This window comes from Gobio gobio (assembly GCF_949357685.1).
Source record: "Gobio gobio genome assembly, chromosome: 12".
Lineage (NCBI taxonomy): Eukaryota > Metazoa > Chordata > Actinopteri > Cypriniformes > Gobionidae > Gobio > Gobio gobio.
The window spans coordinates 46,016,807-46,043,257 of NC_137105.1; the positions used below are offsets into that span (position 1 = coordinate 46,016,807).

A 26,451-nucleotide genomic window follows, 5' to 3' on the forward strand; every position below is an offset into this window, starting at 1 on the left:
TCATTCAGACGGTCACCTGCCGCCACCTACTGGCAGTTTAGTTTCATGTTTAAACATTCTTTCCAACTTTCCTTATTTGTATATTCCAAAAATATTTAAAACAATCTCATAACATTATTCAATGCAGTTGTAATTTTTCAGTGTAAATTATTTAATTTGATTGGTAACAGCCTATAGTGTCTTCTTCTAATTTAATTTATTGATCAAATTTAAGAATATAAAAGGAAAGCTGAAGCCTAGCCTATATTTAATAAGATTGGGGGGAAAATGCCCTTTATAAAAGGTAAAAATATCACAAATATGCAGATTTAAATATGTCAAAGCTGATTGAACACTGGTGAGAATATTGCTTCAGAATAAATTTTATTTCCAACACACAAAAAACAAAAAATATTTTTTTTTCCGGACAAGCACATTTTTTACTCAGACAAGTGAATGACAGATTTACTTAAGCACGTGAACAAGCTTAATGTCAAGCCCTGATGAACATTCTTCAGAATTTCTCCTTTTATATGTTCCACTGGTAAAAATAGTGACTCATATTGGGGTGAACAAACAGCGCTGCTTTACTTTTGCAGAAACAAAGAGAAACATTTTCTTCTGCTTGAAACATAAGCGAGTTCTCCTCCAGCCATTTGTGTTAGATATTTGTACAAAAAAAAAAAACTGGCTTTCGTTGATGCCTTCGAGCTGCACATTTTTAATGAACTTTTTAACAAATTGCTATGAAGGCTTGTGGCTGAATAACTAGGAAACCTGTTTTATTCCGTCTGCCCTCAGGATGATATTCTTACTGTGATTCGTCGTGTGGATGAGAACTGGGCGGAAGGCATGCTGGGAGATAAGATTGGCATCTTCCCCATATCTTACGTAGAGGTGAGTCATATCAGTGCATTTAAAACTCACAGTTTCCTGATATTTTCACATTTAATGTTTTAGATTTCGATTTTGTACTCTCCAGCACAGTTTTAGTCTTGGAAACATTTTATATTCTCCACCCTTTCAAAAGTAGTCATTGTTGCCATTTTTGTCACAATCTTTTTTTTCATCCCAACCATTTCTTTGTTTCTGCTTTTGTAGAAACGCGCAGCTCTTTAAGCATGCAGATCACAGAGAACACTCAAATTGTTACTAATTATTTGAGCTGTATTGAACTCCCGTCAGCCGTTTCATCATTTTGACTCAAATCTCAAAACATCAACAGCCTTGTGTCTCTTTATCAGACACGCGCAATCTTAAAACACTGCTCTCTCTAATCACTCAACCTCAAACTAGAATAGCCTCAATTATCGTGGCCGGATTCACGTGTGAGCCAGAAAGTTGCAGCATCTCAGGTCTCGAAACACTTCACATCCCTACTCCCATAATCATAGGCAAAAACCTTTATGAACCCTGGCAGAGCCAGTGTGAGCTCTCTGTCAGCCACGTGTCTAACCTGTGGGAAAAAATAACCATCAAAAGACATTCAAAAATAGCTTCTGTCAGAATGGTGCTCCTTGAATTGCATCTCTCTCACTCAGAGCGAGAGGATGAGGGAGAAGCGGGGCGGAGGCTTCGAGCTTACACAAAAGCCTTGGCAATTTTCACGAAACCAGACTTTTTCCAAGCGACTGCTTTTGAGAAGGTAATCTCTGATACCAGTGACATCAAAAGTGACATTCACTCAGGTACTTGAAATAGAGTAAAACTGGGAAAAGGTTTTTCTGTTCCCATATCACCTGCCACCGTAAATTAGTTTTTTTTTTTTTCGGAGAGTGACTTTGCAATGTAATCAGGTATCTAACTTTCTTATTGGCCGTCACATACGGAGTATTTGATGTCTGCCTGAGTTTGCAAGGTCAACACTAAGATATAATGAACTGATCTTGAAGGTATTACATTATACCATTCATGCTTGGTGAATCATAAGTTGCAGCCCTGTCTTGTTTTTTTATTCAAGGATTTGCTGTAGCTTTCTAATATAATTTGCTCTACTAGTCAATTTTTTAATATTATTAGATTATCTTTAAATTTTCATTATCTTAGCTTTTAGCTCTCATTATTATAGCTCTGCACACACTGGTCATTCTCTGAACTAACTTTGAGGTGCATTCTGGGATGCTTTTTATATAGTTTTAAAGTTGGCTTGTATGCTGGACACTTGCCAGCTTTTCCTTCTCTAGGGGGTCACACTCACGAATTTCAATTTAGTTTTTTATTAATTTGAGTTTAGAAAAAAAAAATCATGTAGGCACAATTTATATTTGCCAATGAAACTTATTTCAAGCATTTTACCGTAAGCCTTGAGATCAAAAGGGTTTGTAAAATCATGAGAAACATCAAGCGTTTTTCCACACTTTTGACTGGTAGTGTATCTATGCTGATTCCACACCTGCTGTTTTGAGCATAAGGTCTAATTTCTCGCCAATGTACCCATCTCATATGGTTTAATTTATTAATGTTTTCACAAATCAGATTATGTATGAATAAATGAATAAATTCCAAGAACGCACAAAGCACTCTACACCTGTATTCACTATCTAAAGCGGCATTTAATCAGACCTTATGACCTAGATCAGTGTTTTTAGCTGAATTCAGAGTGTAGGGTTCTTCATACGAGTGGTCTGATTGATCGCTCTCATTTGTGCAGAGAGTGAGTTTCTCAGGGCAATGGGTGTTGCTCTGTCATTAACTGGAGACTCTCTGCTCCTATGCCTTTGATTTCAGTTTCACATGAAATCTGACATGGCCTGCAGTCCCATCACACCCACCGCCCCACATACTGTACACCAACGAGTCTTTGAACTTTTCCAACGCTTTTGTGGCGCAACAGATCACAAAACTCACAGATCATATTGCATTTTTTGAGTCACGGATCAGATTCATTTTCAGATCAAAAAGGGGGAGGCTTTTAATTTATTACATAAAGGACACTTTAAGTACTTTGTAGGGCTGCCCCCTAATAGCCGACTAAATGTTAGTTGACGAGAAGAGGCTTAGTCGACCAAAATGTTATTAGTCTGTTAGTTGGAGGGAAAAAAACTCCAAAGGAAGTCACACAGTCCATGAGTGACCGATCGTTAATGACGTGTCCTTGTGGTAATTACAGTATGTCGGGCAGGAAATCCAAATGTTTGCCTATCATCCATCGACCTATTTCAAACATGCAAGTAGTAGCAACATTACCTGACCGCTCGTTCTAACGTTAACCTATGGTAGATAAATGTGCACTACTATTAGGTGTATAATATACAAGTGTTTGTGCGGAGTGTGGAAGCTAAAGCGTGATCACTAGCATTTCTTCTAACAGTGGAAACGACTTAAAGTATTAGCTCTCCATGCTATTTTGTTCAGACGCATTCATAATCATTACTTTTGCCAGTGCTTCGCAACAAGCTTTACGAGTGCGCTTGAGCCCATATATTAGGCCTGTATATATATTAAAAGCTCATTATGGTTTAGTATTATCCCCAGTAAATATTTAAGTAATTAAATTAATATAAACTAACATAACTAATGGCTTAAATGAACGACTACTAAAAAACTAGACTAGAAAAATATTTTGTCAGGGCAGCCCTAGTAGTTTGATACCACAGAAAAAAGTAGCCTAACTAATTGAGTTTAAATATTATTAAAGACATATGATAAAATATGAACAAATACACTAATTACAAGCATAGAGAAATACAATATAACAAAGTAACAAATAAAGTCAGGTTTAGCAGGTACAGAAATGTATTGTAAAGTAACACTGTAGTGTTCACTGTATAAATTAAATATAGATGAATCTTTGTTAAAAGCTGTGTTTTGTTGTTTGATTAACATTAATGGTATAGACAGCAGCAGGTATTTATAGTTTGCTGTCACTTTAAGACCTAATGCACAGATCCAATATAATGATACCCATCCAATTTCTCAACTGTTTACGTTCACTACTGACTGACATAACCTGCTGTGTTTAAGAGAATACTTGCAGAGACGGGTATTTTGAGTTTATTTTGTGTGTGTGTGTGTGTGTGTCAGTTGAAGCACAGGGAGATGTAAAAAGGAAATATCTATAACGCACAATATGAAATGCTGCTCTCTGTGTGTGCACAGAAAATGGCGTGCAAACACAGAATCAAGTTCTCTTTCGACCCTTCTTGTGCTTGAATGTTTTAAAATTGCTTGAATGTGTAATTTTGCAAGACAAAACATGTGCAAATAATACATTTTAACTCTATGATGGTTAAACAATGAAGTTTAGACCCCGACTTTTTTACGCCCCTTGGGCCGGGCTTCGGGCCAATTTTCCCGCCATACCTCAAACGCGGGCCGGGCTTCAGCCTTTTTAGGCTTCTCCTTCATTTTATATTTTAGACATTCAATAATTAAAAGAAACAATGAGATGTGCTGCGCTGGTGGAAACAACATGAGACCATGATATCGCGAGTCCGCAACTGTCAAGACTGACTCGCACAGTGTTTAGAGGACGGCACTATGCAACACGCATCGCCGCAAATGAGTAAAGCAAGCCAACACGCAAACTGCCACAAGTGAAACTGAAAATAAGCTAAGTCTTAGATGCTCAAAAACACAACCATCTTCATTAAAACTAATGAGACTAAAGGCTCTTACCAGTGTTTAGGTCGCTCGTTCTCATAATGCGGTTTTTGATGTTGAAATGAGCTGATGAATAAAATGCTCATATTGGTTGCTTTCGTTGACATGAACTCCGTTAAATGTGCATATAGCGCGGGAATTGAAGATCGGATTTATATTCATTTTGCGGAGAGGTGTAAGGTAAGACAACCTGCATGTTTTTTTGCACGCGCCGTTGCGATCTGCCTGCCTCATCTTGTCAAAAATGCCTTTTTACTGTGATGGTGGTAATAGTAGGCTAAACGTTTAAACGATGCTTTAAGTGTTTTATATGGATTTTATAAGCAAGACAAGTCAAGTGTTGATTTCAGAGGCGAAAGCGTTGGGTTAAAGGAACACTCCACTTTTTTTGAAAATAGGCTCAATTTACAAGTTAAATAGTTGAGTTTTACCGTTTTTGAATCCATTCAGCCGATATTTGTATCTGGCGGTAGCACTTTTAGCATAGCTTAGCATACATGTGATTAGCCATGGTTCTGTGTGTTGTAAAGGGCTGTGATAGTAAGTCGAAGGTGTATACTACCACCATGTTTCACAGAATACCAACGAATCATTGCGCCGCTGCAGCCATGGCACGGCCGCGAAGATCCGCGACTATTACGCAGGAATGAGAACGTAGTTCCTAGCCATATAGGTGTAGAAAATCGCAACTTTTCATTTTCAGTTTGTCTTCGCACACAATGTAACTGTAGAAGAGTCAAGTTTTAAATAGGAAAAATATTGAAAGTGTCTTTGGTCATTTTTTGAATGAGATGCTAATGGACTGATCAGATTCAATGATCTATGCTAAGCTATGCTAAAAGTGCTACCGCCAGATACAAAGATCGGCTGAATGGATTCAAAAACGGTAAAACTCAACTATTTAACTCTAGGGGAGGTGGAAAATGAGCCTATTTTCAAAAAAAGTGGAGTGTTCCTTTAACTCACTGTCGGCCGCTGGCCACTTGGTCGTCACTTTAAAAAGCAAAAACTTTAATTTAACAAACAACAAAATGCTTCAAACATTTTTCTAAATTAACTTAATAAAGAAACAAAACGAAATATAACTACTTTGACATTAAAAACAAAACTGAACTATTTTAATGGCTGCAACTAATGTGTAATAGGGAGGATAAGAAAAAAAAACACGGGCTCCAGTCGGACTCGGGCTGATAATTTTGATGAGCTGTCAGACAAGGGCCGGGCTAGGGCCTCAGCGCCTCGGGCTAGGGCCTAGTTTTGAGGCCTGTGCAGGGCTCTAATGCAGTTAATCCGTGAATCACATGCGTGCCGAACTGTGGGGCCTGGTCTCCTCTGGCTCTGGACAGTTAGTGCATGTAGCCCATTTTAAATTACTCTCACTTGCCCAACTAAAGAATACTTTATCTGTATCTATTTTTCTCTGTCTCTTGCTTAGTCACCATGAAATCAAAATGGACAAATCTTTTTTTTTTTTTACAGAGTGGTGCAGTGCTTATTATAAATAATGATATCCTTGCACGTCATTATTTTTAAATTCTTTTTAGTTCGTTTAGTTAGCAACTTCCTACTATCCAATCAATTCGCAAAGGACAAAATCAAAAAAATTGTATTCTTGGTTTCACTTGGATATGTCACAATAGGGAAGAAATGTTTCATGACGAATTTAAAGATTCATCATGATCTCTGTCCTTAATCTTTTTGTTGTACATTTCTATGTACTCCTGTTTCTTTCATTCTCTACAACTCCTTGTTAGATTACATTTAAAGAAAGTGTGAGAACTGTGGCCTAGCAGTTAATTTAAGTGACATTGAGCCTTGGTGCTCAAACAGGCTCTTTTTGTTTGAATCTGGCTCGCAACGTTTCCAGAAGGCCAAAATTAGATACAATAATATGTGAGTACAGTATTATTTCAGTTCATTCTCTCTTCTACTTTCAGTTTAACAGTGCAGCTCGACAGCTCATAGAACTGGACAAGCCATCTGAATGTGGAGGAGACTCCAGTGAAGGGCCATCGTCCTCTTCCTCGGGCCCCCAGGCCAACGGCTCCCAGAAAGCTACTGGGGAGAAGAAGAACAGTAAGAAGCGACACTCCTTCACCTCCCTGACTATGTCCCATAAGCCTTGCCTGGCCCCTCCACCCCAGAGACACTCCATGGAGATCAGCGGCCCGGTTCTGATCAGCTCCTCCAACCCCACAGCTGCTGCCCGGATCGGAGAGCTCAGCGGAGGCCTGTCCTCCAGCGCACCTTCACAGGTGAGAGATGATGGATTGACATTCAAGCATGCTGCATGACCACCATACAGCCTTGTGATGGATGGAGAGATTTGGTGATAGGGAAATAGAGGATGGATGTGCAGGAAAGAAAGGAGAGGAAGATAATGAGAAAACACGATTATTATTCCAGCATGATGGTGGCTGACCTCTAAATGTTCTGTTCCTCATCCACTCTTCCTCTCTCCATGTTATATATAGATTAGTACTCATACTGAGTGGAGGTAAGGACATCATCTCTCACTGAGGATGAGCTTCTCAGCTGTGGCCATGGTTACACAGCCTGATAAGTTGGACACACACACACACACACACTCAGTACAGCAGAATATGCACAGATGTGTTTAAAGATGGACTCAAAAATAGACTCAAGTCTGACTCACATTAATGCCTGAATTTGAAGTTCCAGACTTACCATATGTGACATGAACACCTAAAACAACAAGACTTTCTCATATTCTGGGATTCAATTAATTTATTGTAGGGCTGGCGATTATAGCCCAGAGTAAGATATATATATAAAAAAAAAATAATAATATTACGAAACATTATTCGAGTTTAAAATAACTGTTTTCTATTTTAATATATTTTAAAATATTAATTATTTCTGTCATGGCAAAGCTGAATTACTCCAGTCTTCAGTGTCACATGATCATTTGGTGCTCAAGAAACATTTCTTATTATTGTCAATATTAAAAACAGTTGTGCTGCTAAATATTTTGTGAAAACCATGAACGGCATTTATTTAAAAGAGATAGTATAACTTTTGATCAATTTAATGTTGCCTTGCTGAATAAAAGCATTAATTTCTTTAAAAAAAACTTGAACAGTAGTGTATTTGACATGATTTAAAAAGGTTATTTTTAAAAATTTCCCCCGGTGAAACCATTATTTCAGCAACAAAAAAACAACATTTTTTGGTAAATATATTTAATTGACAATTACCATCGCACACCTGTTGGTAATAGATAGGTGCGTAGGAAAGAGGATAAAAGAATCCCAAAATCTCAAAAGTTAAAGGAAATCCTGCACACTATCGATACTTGCAGAAGATATCAAAAACTTTTTTTTAGCAACATTTCGGTCTCATGACCTTCATCAGGCATATACCAAATGGTACATTTGAAATTTTTAATGGAAGAACTAAAAACAGTACATTTTAAAACGTTCGTTCCAGTCCTTTATTCTGATTGGTCAATAGCTGTGTTTTAAAACACGGCTATGACAGCGTTCACCCAACGGTTCTCTGTATCACTGCACAACACCCTTAACAACCACTCTTAGCAACGTAAGCATTTGTTTGTTCTCATTGTTCATTGAAGCTTGTATTATTCTGTGAGAGAGATTGAGTGTATTACCTCCATTCAGATTTAGCATTTTCCTTCAGGTCAGTCCAATGTTCATAATAAAAAATCAGTTGAATGTCTGCTGTGATATCTTGTCCTTTTAACAGTAAATGGGTTTTCCCATGTCCTGACAGTAACAGCACTCATTTGTCAGTTGCGTTTTGTTCCCATGTTAACACAAGTTTTAGTCCTTTCAATATAAAAAGCCCTTTAAACCCTTTAAAGCCTGACACATTAAAAAAATGGCAGAAAATTATATATTTTTGGAAATTAGATGTTTATTAAGCCTTGAATCAAAATAAAAAATAAAAATTATTTATGATATATTTTTTTGTATCACATTTGATACATCAGGCTTTTGGGGAACGTTTTGCTTACAACAGTGTAGACCTTATATACAAAAAATCTATTACTATTCAGGGATAAAGAACCTTATTCCTGCAGTTTTAAATTTAATATGTGCATTTTTAACACAATATATATTTTAATATGGCATTTCAGTCATTATTACCATTAATTGAATCATCCCAATATTGTGTGTGTTTGCATTGTGGTAGCACCATTAATACCTGCAGTATCAAATTTGATACACAATTTCCAACACGATTTACTTGTAATTTAACGATTCAATTATTAAGTAATTATGCATTATTTCAATTCAGAAAGTGTTAAATTAATTATATCAGGCGCAATCCAATATTATTTTTTACCTTAACAACTTGAAATTAGCCTTTATTTTCCTGCCGAAAGCGTCTGTCTTGATCCAATCGCAGTCGCCATTTTGAAAAGCTAAAAAATCACCCCTCTACTGCCTGCAGTACAGTGAAATTCCACAAGATGGCAGAATACACGTACCAAAATAGATACAATAGGTTTTCAAAGAAAGTATTGCTCTCACTGATTCAATATATGTCTTAGAAACTCGTGTATCAAATATGATACGTGCGGTTTTAAAGGGTTAAGAAAGTCTTTGCAGCCATCTAATGGCGTAATAATGTAACTTCTGTTGCTGTCACTGATCTGTATAGAGAACATTTATATAGATCAGTGGTTGCTGTTCACGGTCAGGGACTATTTTTTCCGGCGGAAGGAAAGCTTTTAGTGATTTTACTTCATGAAAGCTGCATTGATGCATGTATTTTGGCTTTAATATGTGTATTGTGTGGTAACCGTTTTATAAAAGCAATAAGCCCCGTGAAGCCGTGGTTTATAGTAATTTTATAACAGCTACAGGGGTTTTAGGCACTCTGCTTCGTGTGGTGCCTAACAACGCCCCTTAGCTGTTATAAATTCACCGTAAACCACGGCTTCACGGGGCTTATTGCTTTAATAACTAAATGTAGTAAATGTCAATAAACACAAGCTGAAACTGTTTTTGAGGATCTAAATAGTCAAATAAAAAGGTTTATATCACCACCATAATAATCACAAATATAATGCCAATATGGAGTATCTTGCCCAACCCTACTATAGTCTGACTGATCTTGACTTATTCAAATGAATCTGTCTTGCAGGGACAGAGATAAACTGTATATTGAATGATGAAACGTAACAGATTGAGTGATTTTGAAAGACCTTTGTTGTTCTCTTCAAAGGTGTTTTTTTTTGTTGCACTTTTGTATGTTGCCTTAAAGGAACACTCCACATTTTTGAAAATAGGGTAATTTTCCAACTCCTCTAGAGTTAAACAGTTGAATTTTACCGTTTTCGAATCCATTCAGCCGATCTCCGGGTGTGGCGGTAGCACTTTTAGCATAGCTTAGCATAGATCATTGAATCTGATTAGACCATTAGCATCTCGCTCAAATGACCAAAGAGTTTCGATATTTTTCTTATTTAAAACTTGACTCTTCTGTAGTTACATCGTGTACTAAGACCGACAGAAAATGAAAAGTTGCGATTTTCTAGGCCGATAGGAACTATACTCTCATTCCTGCGTAATAATCAAGGAACTTTGCTGCCGTCCCATTGGTGCAGTGCCGCAATGATATTACACAGCGCCTGAAAATAGGCTAACTTCCGTCCACATAACCAATGTGACAACCTGCTTGCACAAGGAGCGTGCTGGGGACTATTTTCAGGCGCTGCGTAATATCATTGCGCCGCTGCACTCATGGGACGGCAGCAAAGTTCCTTGATTATTACGCAGGAATGAGAGTATAGTTCCTAGCAGTGGCGGCTGGTCAATAGAGGGCGCTGGGGCGCCGCCCCCATCAAAATTCCAGAAATATACATGTATACAAAAATTATATAGAAGTTGAATAAAAATAAAATAGTTTACTCATACGATGTGCTGGCTGTTAGTAAGAGCCTCAGCATTTAATAAAAACTGGCTTTGATGGGTTAACTATTTTATATGTTCTTCAATATGTTTCATGCGGTTTCATGCGCGAGGGACGACGGACAAATGGATGTCTATCTGAGTCCAAAAATATACGGGCAGCATGTGACCTGAAGCTGGTCTCTAATTGGTTCTTAAAGATCCTCCTCCGGACGCAGGTCGCTGCGTCCCTGGCGAATCAGAATTGGATGCGTGTTATTTTATCCAATCTGATTGGTTCTCGTCACCTGTCATTCAACTTTCTGTTCTTGGCCACTAAAGCGAAAGTGCGCTGGCGACGTCACTCCGACTCTGCCAAAACCTTGTTATGATGATCAGTTTCGTAGAGATGGCAGCAACCGGACCAACGCGATTTACAAATCCAGCAGCAGCCAGTTACAGAGGACGCAGCTACACTCGCTTCACACTAGGGCTGCAACGACGCGTCTAGAATGGAACAGAAGATCTAGAATAATGGCAGCTTCTGCTCCCGGGCATAGTGAAAATGATCATTTATCATATAAAGCCAGACCGCGACATTCAAAAGTGTGGGAGAACTTTAAACAGAAGCCGAATAAAACTGTGCTTTGTTCGCTCTGTAACGCCGGTTTCACACTGCACGCGGTGGCAGAGCAGAAGCTGTGCGCGTGGAGAGCGGGAGCTTTCACACTGCCAGTCAGTGTTGCCAAGTCCGCTTTTTTCCGCGGAATTGGGCTACTTCTACACTGTTGCCGCGGGCTGTATCTCATGTCCGCGGGTTGAAGCAAAAAAACACACATATTTATCCCCCCGAACGCGATGTTTACCAGAGAACCTCCCCGAAACGCGATTGGGCTTCTTTTGGGCTAGTTTTGAGTAACGAATGGGTGGGGTTTGTTGTGTAAACCTGGCAACCCTGCTGCCATACCAGTGTTCTCTCGCGCAGCTGAACCGTGGCGCGTGTATTGCAACAGACGGTCACATTTTCCTGTTTTCTTCTCCGACCCCAGTACGTCTCGTGCTTTTATTTATTATGGGCTGCATATATCTCCTGTTAATGCGACCTGGTTCCGCTCTGTCCCAAACACATATGCATAATAACTTGTTGTATAGAGGTAGTTTACATGATTAAAGTAACATTAAAGTTAAGATATGCCTCTAGCTTTAATCATTTAATCATTTGTCTTTGAAGTTTGGGCAAAAACTTCTGGCAGCTTTAGTCGTTGTTTATGCACATGTATCTTCAAAATAGACGACTAGTTATACATTAACACTATACTGAAAGCTCTTGTATGTGAACCTTTTGCAGATAAATACAAGTGCATTTTCGTTTACTATTGACACAAATCAATAAGTAAATCATACTCAACTACTATAGTAAACAACTTTTCCTAATTAGGCCTACTCTGTATACATTTTATGATGAATAGTATCATTATATATTATGTTTAAAAAGCTTCTTTTGTTCATATATTTCATTATAAAATGGCATACTAGCTATGTACACTACCCTTCCTGAAATACAATTAATATTGTCATCATTCATTGATTTCATGTTAAAATAATATACAAATTCACTACCCTCTTTGAAATACAATAATCAGTAAAAAAGAATAATAAGATTAATCTGGAAAAATAATCGTTAGATTAGTCGACTAATCGAAAAAATAATCGTTAGATTAGTCGACAGAAAAAATAATCGTTAGTTGCAGCTCTACTTCACACGCTTGTTATGAGAAATGTAGGTGGCTGGCTGGATGTGCTGTTAGCAATGCCCTTTATTGCTTTCCCTGTCATTTATTTCAAAGTGTTGGTACTGAAGTTTTGTGGACAACAATGGGGGTAAGAGACCTTAAATATCTAACTGAACAATGCAAACGTCATGACACTACTGAGATGACTGACTTTAATCAGAGAGTCATCGAGAAATTTGCTGGCCAGAAAGAAAGGAGAGCAAAATGTATGTTCAAGTAGTCAACATGCTAGTCTGTTGTGGCTGTTTTCTTTTGTTTTTCATTTCCTCATTCAATTATATGTGGGAAATTAATGTGTAAAAAGATAAAAGTGAAGACACTGTTTTCTCTTTAATGCCTGAATGTAGTCAACACGCAGTAGTTAACTCTAGGGGAGTTAAACAAATGAGCCTATTTTCAAAAAGTGGAGTGTTCCTTTAAGATCACTTCAGCTGACAATCAATAATTGTCGCGTGACACAGTGAAATAGAGGGAATGTGCAACAGTGTTTAAGTGCCAAATGGTGAAATTTGCCAAATGACTATAAATAATAGCTTGAAGCGGAAGGAAAGCGAGTATCGTGTCAGGCATCCTGCCCACACTCCAGAGCTCTGATTCTTGTCCACACCAGCTTACTGTTCTCTCCTGTTCTGTCAGCAGTTACTCTCTCTCATTCCACACAGTCCAACATGCTGTCCGAGCGTTTGAGATCACTGATGCGTGACAGCGCTCCACCACATCAAACACTCCCCCCACCACTCGCTCGCAGAGGTTACCGCAGCAACCCTGGAATGACAGTCACTCACAGCTGTTCCACTGGTGGTCCAGCAATGCGGTCTCTAAGGGGATGGCAGACAGACATGTCATTTCATGTGATGTTCTGGGGTGGGTGGGGGGAGTTCCTAGGAAAGTTCCAGGAATGTGGCATTTCCCCCCTTTACTTTACACTCAGTTTCATTTGTTTTATTTTCATTTTTAGAACTCCTCAAATCTTAGGTTGCTCTGCTAAGGATGAAATGACAAAGAAAGAATAAAAGACCACTAAAAAATGTAACAGTCAGATCCAGCTTTGAATAAAAAAACATTAATAAATGACTGTAGTGGTGCTACAGAAAAAGCTGTCAGTTTCAGGTAACAATATAAAACATTATAGTTTCCAAAAAAAGTCTTTTTCGTTCAATAAATAAATAAATAAGAAATCGTCCTTTCCTTCACAGCGGTGCACTTTTGTTCCTCCCTAAAAGCCCAAACTTAACATCCAAATCAGCAAAATAAGTGAGTGTTGTAAAATGCAGTCTATTGTTGCTAATCTGCGGGACATGTTTAATATTAAACAGTGTTATTAAAAGCGTATTAAGCTGTGCAAGAGATACTGTTCCCTAGACGGCCTCCTGTGTGCGCGCTCCGAGATGGAGCCGAACGCGCATAAGCACAGTATCCTGTGGACTTCAGAGACGCGCTTAAACAGTCAGATAGCCTACACACAAATATGTCAATGCCGATTTGGTAAGTATCCTCATATACAGAGTAGTTTATGCCTTAAGTGAATGAAAAACACTCAGAAAGAGCACGCATGTAACGCATGTAGTATATTGGGTCCGTGCATTCGCTTTTAAAGTGACAGCAGCATAATAAATCTGCTGCAGTCATTAAAGGGTTAGTTCACCCATTCTTCAGTTCAGTTGTTATTCTTTCACTATCTATCGGAAGCTAGTTATTTTACTTAATAACATTTTAAATGTGGTTATTTTTCTCACATAAATGCATCGATTCACTTCAGAAGGCCTTTATTAACCCCTCCGGAGCCGTGTGGAGCACTTTTATGACGGACAGATGCATTTTTATGGACTTCAAAAACAGACATAGAGATAAACGACCATTCCTGCCATTATAAAGCTTGGAAGAGCCAGGACATTTATTAATATAACTCAGATTGTGTTTGTCTCAAAGAAGAAAGTCATATACACCTAGGATGACTTGAGGGGGAGTAAATCATGGACTTATTTTCATTTTGGTTGAACTAAACCTTTAATGTTAATCAAACAACAAAAGACAAAGATAAAATCACTCACTGCTCTTGACTGAATAAACTGTAGTTTTAATAAGGATTAGAGTAACACTTTATTTTGATGGTCCCTTTTGAACATTCTGTTGACTGTAAGTAACTTTGCCATAAGAGTGCTTTATATCTGCTAACTCTTTATTGTGATGCTCCCCAACAGACAATCTACAGACTATAAGTAACTTTGCAAGTACTTATTCTAACCCTAACCCAACCAGTCTACTAATATTCTACTAACACTCTTATGAGAGTTAGTAGACATGTAGGTGCAACATTACTTATAGTCAACAGAATGAGTCTAAGGGACCATCAAATTAAAGTGAAATCAGGATTAGTCTATATTTAATACATCATCAGAGTTATTTTACATCTGATTACTTCATTCATTTTCTGTTGTAGGCTATTACTCCTCTGAATACCACTGTTATCTTTCTGAAAACCTGAAGCACTGTTTATTTAATTAGAATTTTTGTTCTGTAATGTTTTTGTTGGTTTTGTTTGTAATTTAGTTTCTTTGTTCTTATTGTACTGCTGACTGTTTGCTTGTCTTCTGTAACTGTTTTGACTTTTACTTACATTAACCTAAATTAACCTAGTATTCGTTTTTGCTGAAGTATTGATCACTTCACAGACATTTAAAATGACTCATATCATGAAATAAGACTTTGATCATATCACCCACCTATAATCGTGTTGAATAATCGTGACTTCAATATTGAGCAAAATAATCAAGATTTTTTGTGCCATAATCGAGCAGCCCTAGCTGGTCTGTTACAGAGCCGTTATGAGAGACGGCTCTGGGCTGCGTTTCCCAAAAGCATTGTAAGCCTAAGTTGATCTTAGAATGATAGCCGCCAATGGTCTCTACGATCAACTTTGTAGGCTTAAGATGCTTTTGGGAATAGCAGCCCTTGTCTGTTATTTTCGTGTTCCGCTAGAGTAATGTGGGCAGCCATGCCTTCATTTCCAAAAGTCTCCATTTCGGTCAGTTTACACTGAAAAGCAACTACAGAGTTTTCAAACTAAAACGGGGTCTGCAGCGTTTTCGAAAGTCTCCGTTTTCAAGAGTCGAAAACACCGGAGTAGTGTAGACGACAGGTGTAACTGTAGCAAAAGTGATCCGTATTAAAACGAAAACGCATTAGTGTAAACAGGGCCTAAATGTCACGGTTTCCATAAAAATATTAAGCTGCACAACTGTTTTCAACTTTGATAGCAATAAGAAATCATCAAATCAGCATATTAGAATGATTTCTGAAGGATTATGTGACACTGAAGAGAAAATTGGGCCTCATCATCACAGGAAAAATAGAAAAACATTAAATTGTAGTAATATTTCACAATGTTAAGGTTTTTACTCTATTTTTAATTAAAAAAATGCAGCCTTGCTGAGTATAAGAGGAACAACCTTTGGATGATAGTGTATAATATGTTGTAGAAGTGTACACTTTATTTATTTTTCCTTTCTTTTTATTTTGGCACATAAATGGTAAAGTTTGTGACGGTATACAAACACAAGTGTTTCTAACGGAGCTGGTCAGAAAAGCAACTTGGAAAGGAGGAAGAAATTCTCCATGCCTCTCATAGTAATAAAGCCTTTCCTTGCAGGTGAAGGAGTCCCACTGGTAACTGGGATTTTTTTCCTCTGTGATGTTTGTTCCGTTAATGTCGTCACCTATAGTATCTGAGAACCTCTCTTGAGTCCTCTTCTGTGGGACAAAACCCTGAACACAACAGAAGACACACTATACCTCTGTCGTTTTAGTTTCGGCCTGTCTGTAATACTCTTGGATCCATTTTCGCGCTCATAAAGGAACGGTTGAGACGAGGTGTTGTGAAAGCTGACCCTGATTCAGTTTTATGAGAGCGAATACTTGGTGCAGATGGAATGAGGAAGCGCGTGTGGTGGCCTTAGCGAACATGTGTTAGCGCTTTAAGAACGTGAGACGGTTCCTCAAGCGACAGAGTTTATAATCATGTGTTAATATAAAACCAGCACAGCGTTTTGTGCTCACACCTATTGAGTATATTTACACAAGACACCAGTCCGTTTCCTGTATGCGTAACCAGAATATTTATCATCTGCAGTGTTTATGAATCTAGAATTGGTCTTTTTTTGTCCTGGCTTTTGCATACTGCAGCATATGGTTTCATTTATTTCTTTCCCCATCATACTTGCTCTCTTTTTGTTTTTTTCATCTGTAATGTTGTCAGGAAACTACAGCAAAACACAATGACAATTGATCTGTTGTTTTTGTGTCATCTAGTACTATGAATACTCTCGTTCCCTCTCCCCTTTTTGTCCCTCTCTTGCATGCCCACATTTTTTTCTCTCACGCTCTTTTTTACATTCCTATCTAGGCATTTTAGCGCTAATAATTATCCAGACACTCCAGATCTCATAAAAGCCTGTTTGAGCCTGTAAAGTGATCCCCCCTCCTTTGTGGCAGCAGTTATGCCCTCTTATGAGAGTGATGTATCGATTTACACAAGTTTTGTGACACATTTGGAATATATGAACCACAGACTTATTGCTTTCTCATATATTTCTGGTTTGAGGGAAAGAGAGAAAGGAAAATCTGAGGAGAAAAATGCCATTTAGAAGGATGAGGATGTTTGAATTGATTTTAAAAAAAAGAAAGAAAGGTGGTTTACATTCATCATTTTTTACCATGGCTGATATTGTCCCCACCGCATTATAAAACACAGCAGGGATGCTTCTCTAATTACCGAGCAGGAGTTTTCATTTCGTTAGTGTGTTTAAATGTTTTGCTGAGTGGTCATTGGGGTGGTTGTCATTAGTGGGAGAAAATCACAGTAGTAATGTTCTCTTCAACACACAGCTCTCAATGTTCCCTCCAATTTTTGCAGCTTTTTTTAATCTATTACAAAAAAATCACAAAATGAACTGACTTAACGCTGCAACTTTGGTTTAAAAGTTTTGAAAGTTATATTAGGGTGGATTTTAGTATCGCCCTAGACTTGCAGGTATGCATCACACTTTCCTGAGCCACTGACCCACCGAATCCCATGACTGACAATAACAGATGTAGGAATGAATTTATCAAATTAAATATGTCACAAGCTCATTTGAGCACACTTGATTGCTCCTTTCAGCTCGAAAATTGACAACTGAAACTTTTTTGTTTGTTTTTTGCCATTTCTAATTGTAGTCATGTTTTTACATTTCAGTTATGACTTGGAAATACTACATATCAATACATCACATAGATGACTTATTAATTAAATATGATTTAATAATTAATGATTAGTCTAATTAATATTCTCTCAACTTTCTATAACTTTCAAAAAAATTAGTTAATTTCTCAAACCTTTTAACCCCTGTGGTGAAAATCAAGTTTTTTATGTTGTTTATACTGTATGGTGTTTTTAATATGCTTTCAGACATGCCATGAGAAAATTCATGTCAACACCATTGCTGAGTATTTGCTGTTTTAGGGTGCTTTCACACTTGGTTCGATTGCCTGGACCGAACCGGAGTTCGATTGCTCCCCCCTCCCCATGCCCCCGCTGGACTGTGTTCATATTATATTATTTGGGTCCGAACTGGGGTGCGTTTGCGTCATCAAAGCAGCAGCTGTTTACCCGGTTGCTTAGTAACGACAGTGAGCGTGAAAGCGGCAAAATGCATAGCGTTGCTCACCTCACTTTTATATTTTTGTTTTTGAACCACTGGTTTTGTTTCCAAAGCTTCAGTACGTAATGGCACTTGCGGCTATCTGCCGCGAATGTACTGCAAATGCAAACATGAGTGAAACACATTTTTACCAAATCATACATCATTTAAGGGTTACTTCCGTGATTTAGTATTAAGCTTTGTATCAGTAGAAACCCTGTAGTATATTCGAATTATTGTACTTTCCCCCCTCATATCCCCCTGAGACAAGAGAATTATGCATTTTATTTCTGGAAAAAATTATAAAATATCGTCATTTTGCATCATCTGAGGCTTTTTGGCCAGAGGCTAGAGACTACATCCAGTAGAAGGAGCTGTTCCGCATGTTATCAACCCTACCACAGGGGAGGGATCTCACTCACAGAATGTAAATGCACACGGCTCGGCCTCGGGCATTCATAACGGAGCGGTGCAGAGCAAAGTGAGTGTTTCAACTCTTCAATGAATTCCTATGAAAGTTTAGCTTCCATATGCGATCTGAAAATGTGCCAGACTGGACACGTGCGGAGAAAGACAGCGGCGCTTACCTCAGCTCTGCTCAGCTCTTCGCTCTCGTGATGAATGGAATCTGAATCCTGCTGTGTTTGTCTCGTGACTTTCGTTCGGCTCACTCACACTTTATTGAAAAGACACGTTCGGTTTTTAATTGTAGTGTCTGTTCTCTAACCGAAATTATTTTATTAGTATGAATATCAAAACGACGGTGGGGTGGAGCCGCGGTGGGCAAGAGATGTAACTGGTAGCCGTGGCTTTGGGAGTGGCCTCGTTGGGCAGCGAAACAAGTGCATTCTGGGAGTTGTTGTCTTTCATCCACATGAGACAAAAATACATTTTCTGTCTTTTCTCAGTCTAGAAGGCACCAAATTCAAAAATAATTTCACATTTCTACTACATAAATGACCCAGTTTCAATCACATCAATGTGTGGGCGGGCTTTAGCATTAACTGCTGCAAAGCAGAGTCTCAAGAGAAGCCAGGTTATCCCAGTATATTTTTCTGTTGAAATGAAAAATCAGGTAGCTTTAGCAATATAGCGGGTGTTTGATTTGATGTATATCACGATGTTATGATGAACTATATGCCTTTCTCCATTGACGTTCTGAGTTGTTCGAAGCGTTTCTGTTGATTGTTAGAAGGCAGTTGTCTGACTCTGAGATGGCGAACGGGAAGTACTAGTTGTAAAGAGCGATACCTTTGTGCAGCGTTTACTACAGTAACTTAAGGAAAAGTTGAGCCAGTGGATCTCTGAGCTGGTGTGAGTGAGTGGAGGCGGGGCTCATTTGCATATTAATGACTCCGCGTATACTAAATTAAGCAAGGGTGTAGAGTTAAGGCCTTTGCACACTGAGTCCGAAATTTTCTTATGCGTTTTTTCGTATTCGTGATCCGAAAAATTCGTCACGCACAGAGACCTTGCACACTGAGTCCGATGCGTATTAATGAATGCGTTACGGAAAAAAACGCAAAACAACACAAAATGGCGTCTTCAAGTAGTGAGGATGATTTTTTTTTGTCCACTCTCGTCTTAAAAAGAGAAAAAGAAAGAGGAAATAATGGGTCCATCATCCACTCCTGCGATCGCGTAAAGAGGAAGGAGAGTTCCACCTCCTTATCAAGGAGCTGCAGGATTATCCAGACCGATAAAAAGTTTACTTTAGAATGTCAGTGGCTCAGTTTGATGCTTTGCTAGCGATACTGGAGCCACATATTAAATAGAAGACCACCAATCTCCGTGAATCAATTGATCCTGAACAAAGACTGGCAGTATGTCTCCGCACACACACACACGCGGTTTACAGGGACTTGGTGAGCTATAATTATAGCTGTGATATAATAATATTAGTAGTATTTTTGATACAATAATATATAAGGGTATCTGAGCACTGGCGATTCATTCACCACCATTGCCAGCAGTTTAGGTTGGACATCAGCACTGTAGATGGGAAAAACGGATGCGAAAAACGCAGAAAATCGAACCTGTTCCGAATTTTTTTTCACGGACGAAAGTTTCAGAGGCAGTGTGCAAGCGTGATTGACATAATGTGAGGTCGAATTTATTTTTTGACGTGCGAAAATTTCGCAGGCCTTTACATTCAAGCTATTTTAAGATTTTTTTTTTCACAGGAAAAACGTTAACTATGTAATTTTGGTGACCAAAGATGAGTTTTAAGGGATACAAATTACAAGGGGACTTTTAGGGGTCACCCTAAAATGAAAATTCTGTTATAATTTACTCACTCTAATTTCGTTCTGAAACCAAATGGCTTTCTTTCTTCTGCAAAACATACATTTTTTTTTTGAGAAATCTGTGTTTTTGTTGTCCATACAATGGAAGTCCAATATTTAACATTCTTCAAAATATCTTCTTTTTATGCTCCACAGAAGAAAGTAAGTCAAACAGCTTTGGAAAACATGAGTAAATGATGACAGAATTTTGGTTTTTGGTTGAACTAACCCTTTCATCTTGTATACATTTGGGGTTTGAATTACAAAAATGGATTTGGCAAAGTTAATTTGCATGATTTGAGCATTGCACGCAGCTGTGCTATCATCCAGCTGTTGGCTTATTTTATCCAATCAGCAATCACTGATGTCATTCTCACCTGCAGGAAGTGTTGTGTCAACGAGAATAACACAGCATTTGTGAGAGTTGGTGTGCCCTCCAGTATGTTCATATCCCCCACATTGACTCACTCAGTACCTTGTACAATCAAACCTGTAGGGTGCGACTTGAGAGCTGATGTACCCTGAAGCTGAGTGGGCCTGTGTCAGGCTGATATGCAGTTTTCAGTGATGCACACACACAGATTCTCAGGTACTCCTCCAGCACTTACTCTTTTGGAGATCTCTGTGGAGAAAGAAAACATTCAGCTTTAGCTCCCAGCTCAACACGCTCAAAAGACAAAAAAAAAGTTAGTTTTGTCAAAGTTAGTTCCGAGAAATTGATATTTTGTTATGTAATACAGCAGTTCTCGTGACATTCATACATGCTTTAAATGAAATGAAAATTCACCCTATTTTCATTTTTCTTCTCCAATAGTTCAGATAAAAATGGATGATGGAACCAAGTCCCTGACCTACATTCTTTTCCTTTTTGAAAATGTTTCCCTTGTATATATGGAAGAAATTCTGTCACTACTTCAGTTTTATCACATCTTTAAGTGTCTTAATACTCTTAAAGCCTGTTCACACTAAGAACGATAACTATATTAACATCATCAACACCAATGCACGATAGTGTTCTATTTATTATGATTGTGCGCTGCAGTTTGATTGTAGACGCTTATGCTTTTCCACTTTTTCAACTTTAGCTAGTGTGTAATGCTGCTGTTTGAGCATAAAAAATCTGCAAGGTTATAAAGCTCAAAGTCCACTCCAAATGGTAATATTTTATTTAACAGAATTCACTTTCCAAGAACTACAACGAACGACTTGTTTGGACTACAGCGTATTTTTTTTTACGGATCTTATGAAGTCACATTGTTCCTCATTTAAATAATCCCCACCCATGGAAAAGGGGACAAGGCCTGGTTGTGCTGCTGCTATGTCAGAGACCCTTTTTCCAAAACTCATTTTTTTGAACCTCCTAAGGCTGACAAAGTGTTTTAAATTTATTTTAAATGCTGAACATTATAAACCCAACGTTTATCTGTGTGCTGCACATTTTGTGGATAACAGCTTCCAGAACAACAATGCAGGCTACGCACAAAAGCTTCTGCTTAAAACGGAGCAGTTCTCCCCACTTTGTTAAGACAATCTGTTGTTTGTGGGTCACAACTTTTAAGTATGTCTTATTATTTGTAGTTGCGTATTTATTAAAAGTTCCAAAGATAAGTTTTATGTTGTTGCTACGATGTAAACAAAGGGCAAAGCTTTGCCTCCGCTCGCCTGCTAGCCAACATTAGTGTTGATCTTGTTTAATGTAGCATTTATAAGCTCTCGATTTTGTAAGGCTGTTCACCACCCCTTAGGAAAATTAATCATGGTTTTGTGATTGATTACTGTTTGATACCATAGTTTTCCAACAAATATGATTAAATGGTGTATAACATTATATCTAAAGTGTATAAGAAAATTACAACAACAAAAAAACATTCCACTGTGAAATCTGTGCTTGCAAAGTCTGTGCATGAAATCCGTTCTGGATGATCCTCTTGTTTGTTAAAATTCTTAAAGGGGTCATAGAATGGTACATGCACTTTTACAAGTTGATTATACGGAAATGTGTGTTGGCAGTGCCTGTACACAACCATCCTATAATGATAAAAATACATCCAGTGTTTTTTTTTAATATCCTTATATATTTTCCCCTGTCTCAAATCGAGCCGTCTGACCGTGTGACGTTACACGGTGTACGCCCCCCCTACGATTGTTGATTGACAGCAGCGTTTCAACACAGACCCGCCCTGAGCGAGCTGTCATCAGTCCGCCATTGTTGATACTCTGGAGCAGAATGGCGTCTAAGCGATTGTGGTGTTGTGTTTTATTAACCTTTATATTAATCTTTGCAAATCGCTTGCACGCTTCACGATGAATGAGGCTAAAGTTTACAGGGTAAGTTACATTACGGCATGCTTTCTGTGTATGACGTTCTCAATATAATTCATAATCCTACGTTTATAATGAACAACGCGTTATGTTTGTTATTACAAACTGTGTACTCGGGTGATAAAGTTAACGTGGTAACACTACACTAAGCTTACTTTTGTACATGGTTTATAACGGTGTCTGTTACTGATTAAGAAGTAATGTAAAAAAAAAATCTTATAACATAACATCAATCTGTCAATGAACTAACACATCAGGAAACACATAGCAACTACGCTACTCTGCCAGTACAAAGATAGATCAAAGTGACATGACGTTAACCAACCATTCAGAAACGTCCTGTTCGAACTTCGATGGGTTCGTCAACTGTTCCTGGTCCGACTCCGGTTCAAAATGATAAGGTTGCTCAGATGTGTCCTCAGAGACTCCCGTTGCCATTATTTCTCGAAAATATACCCTCAAATGTTGTCAAGGCAACACTCCACGTGTGTTGTGGTGTTGTGTCGTGTCGAACCGAACGCCCCACAGAGCAGAGGGGGCGGGGTGAGCAAAGCTCATTATCATTTAAAGTCACATACACTGAAATGACTTACTGAAAACTGAGTTGGTTTTGACCAGGTAAAATGAGTGTTTTCTTACAATACTAATGAGAATTTTTAATTAAAGTATATTACAAACTTTTCATTTAGACACTAAAGAATCATATTAACTTGTACAAAAATGTCATTCTATGACCCCTTTAAGTCTGAATCAGTCTTGAATTGGTTTGAAATTGATACCATCCTTAATATTTACATCTGAGTAGAGCTTGCGGTTATGGTGAGGGCCATGACATTCCCTGAACACACACTAAGCGTGCCAATCAAAGCACACTGGGCCAGCTAACCAATCACAGCACATTTCATATTTCGGAAGGAGGGGCTTCATTGAAACCGGAACTAAATGGTGCGTTTCGGCAAGACTGGGGAGAGAGGTGCTATAATAATGTAAAAACATGAAAAATAATGTGTTTTTTGAACAATCAAGTAGTGCTGGGCGGTATGACCAAAAGTTTATATCACGGTATTTTTCTAATTATACCGGTTTCACAGTATATTACGGTATATTTTTCCCCCATGCATGACCGGGTGTTAACCACATTTTCTACTGATTGAGAGAGGAAATACTGCAGTAGATTGACTAGAATGCCCTGTTTTACTGTCATGATGAGTGAATATTGTAGAAAAATTCCACACTAGTGTTAATACAGATTTGCAAAGCCCCCAAAATGATGCTGTGGGGAGACAACAACCAATAAAACACAGACCTGCAACACTCATTACAGACACATGAATATTAAAATATGACCACAGAGAGAAAAAAAAAAGAGTTGAGGACACCTTACGAATTTTAAAAATCAAACCCTATATAACAAACTGCCAAAACGAGGGAGAACATTTAAAAGGTCTAAGGATATTTTCAATACATTTAAGAGCACTACAGTCTCTGAACAAACAACACACGTCAGTTTAACACAGAAAAAATAAAGCAGTTACTTACAAACCGCTCGCTCCAGTCTGTATCTGATCTATATGATCCATGTGGTGAGCGTTGTTAATCTCATCGCGGCGCTCCGCATACTCTAGTATACCCCAAAAACTAAATTAAGACTTTGTAAAAGGGCATAATAGGACCCATTTAAAGCACAATAGATTCTGATTGGCTGTCTGTTTTTTATCATTCATCAGCTGGAACAAACTGTTAAAACTGATTCCAACGCTATCGTTATAGTTGTGATGTGAACTCTGCTATTCTCTTACATTTAGAACGATTTTTAAAACTACATCTTTATCATTATCGTCCTTGGTGTGAACAGCCCTTTATCATATGTGCACAGCAGTCCATCTTTCTTTATCTAGTGTGGTGAGCAGTGTCAGTTCTTGCAGATTTGAAATGGTTTGGCCTTTTCTAATGCCCATATCATTACCGTCTAATGAATTTAGAAGAGACTAACCTGGAGAAGCCTGTAGCTTGGGCTTATTGGCTTGGGAACATTGAGGCCATGAAGTGTGAAGTAGTACAGATCTAAATCTGGACCTGAGGTGAAGAGGAGAGAAGACGCCATGTCATTAATGACAAATGCCACCTCAGGACATTCATACAATATGCAGAAGAGTTGCATTTCCCTCAGGCACAGAGAGAAGGAAAGAACAGGAAATTGAATCGAACTTAAAAATAAATGTGCAAATTTCTGTATAATTATGTCCGTCTATTTTTTGAGGAGGACTATTTTGAGCTCCTCTCTAAATAGCTTTAGAAACAAGGAGATTCGTGTGTGTGTGTGTGTGTGTGTGGATGTTTATATCGTCTGTCTGAAGACTCTTGTGTCTGATTTGCTGAAGCACACATGAAGTGTTTACACTCAAAAAAAGCTCATCATTCGCTCAGGACTTGATATGGATATGTCACGACACAGAACATTTCTGCAGCACATCCCTTTGAACCTACAACACTGTTTGATTCTCGCTCGTTTGTAGTGTCTCAGAGGTTTGGTTCATCCTGGAAGTATATTTCTGTGGGTTCTGTATGAAGCCCTGTGATCCCAACATCTGACGACTTAATATAATGTACAAATGATAGTTCACTTGTAGCTGCCCTAGGTGGTCCATCCATGTATTATTAATGTTTTCTGACAAAGTCTGGGCATAAAGCTCCATTTTTATTTCTGATTTATGACCTCTTGTTAGTCGTAATGGAGAACTAAAATAGCTAGGGACTCAGTGGCAGTTGCTCGGGTGGCACATGACCCCTTGGAAGGATGCGACCTGAAGAGTGCCATCTTTGTTTTATGGGCTTTTGGTTACGGAAACATGCCATGTGATTGATCACTGACCAGAGACAACACACAGGGAGAAATACAATGTCAGAGTTTTTAAAACATCTATACACTCGTATTATTAGTCGATCCTATTAAAGTTTCTATTCATCAAAACACTTTTGAAAAGAACATAATATATTTGAAATGGAAATCTTTTGTAACATATTTCATATGCTCTCTGTCAACCAATCATTAATACGTTTGCTCACTCATGCTGACCAATCGGAATAAAAGTCATTTTGACACATGCTTAAATTCACCAAAGGCATGTTCCCATTGGTCATGACATTTTTAGGCCATGTGTATTGTTCTTGAGGTGGATTGATTTCAGGCATGGACAACAAATGAAGACTCAGGCCGACATGCCGCTCAAAAGATGTCTAGTTGCATTAAAGTTCATTTGTCTAAACAACAGTCATCGGGTGCACATACGTGTGTGGCTATCTGCCCAAATTTCTCTCGCTTGTATAGCTTTGTTGTCCCTTGAGCAGAATTGCAGTGTCTCATAACATGCTTCCACTTGCTTGATAATACAGGAGTGGGAATGGCTCCGGAAAGGTTGATTAACTTGTCATTTCTTCTTATTTGTCTTCTCTTAGGTTCACATTTGCACAACGGGACTCATTGTTACTCCTCCACCCAGCAGTCCTGTCACCACGGCGACAGTTTTCACATTTCCCCCAGAAACCAGCTATGCCTCTATTCCAGTGGTGAGTCCTTAAATTCACTTAGTATATCAAAAATTTTCATCCTCCATTTATTCAAATCACATTCTTCTTACCTGTGTATATAAAGTGACGCTGTCTGTACATCAGCATTCACACGCAACCCTATTACTCAACACTACTTGATAAATAAGCCCAGGCCAAATAAGTGGCCGATGTTTGCCATTTCAAGATTTTCCAATAACTGGATAACTGGTGATCCCTCCCTCGCACAAAACTATACTGTTTTTTTGTTTTGTTTTTCCAGAAAGCTTATTTCATTTTGATAATATTTATTTTTAAAATGAAAAGATCTTTTTTTTTTTAACCTTTTTTTTAGATTTTTATTTAC

General features: G+C 38.2%; 1 protein-coding gene across 1 annotated transcript in view; it reads left to right on the plus strand.

Moving 5' to 3' along the window:
- Nucleotides 1-26,451, plus strand: part of sh3rf1 (SH3 domain containing ring finger 1) — a 96,965-nt gene that overhangs the window by 52,256 nt on the left and 18,258 nt on the right. The window contains exons 4-6 of the mRNA XM_079831641.1: nucleotides 781-876; nucleotides 6,519-6,836; nucleotides 25,995-26,105. Of these exons, the coding sequence (XP_079687767.1) occupies nucleotides 781-876; nucleotides 6,519-6,836; nucleotides 25,995-26,105 (525 nt within the window). The remainder of the gene's footprint in view (nucleotides 1-780; nucleotides 877-6,518; nucleotides 6,837-25,994; nucleotides 26,106-26,451) is intronic.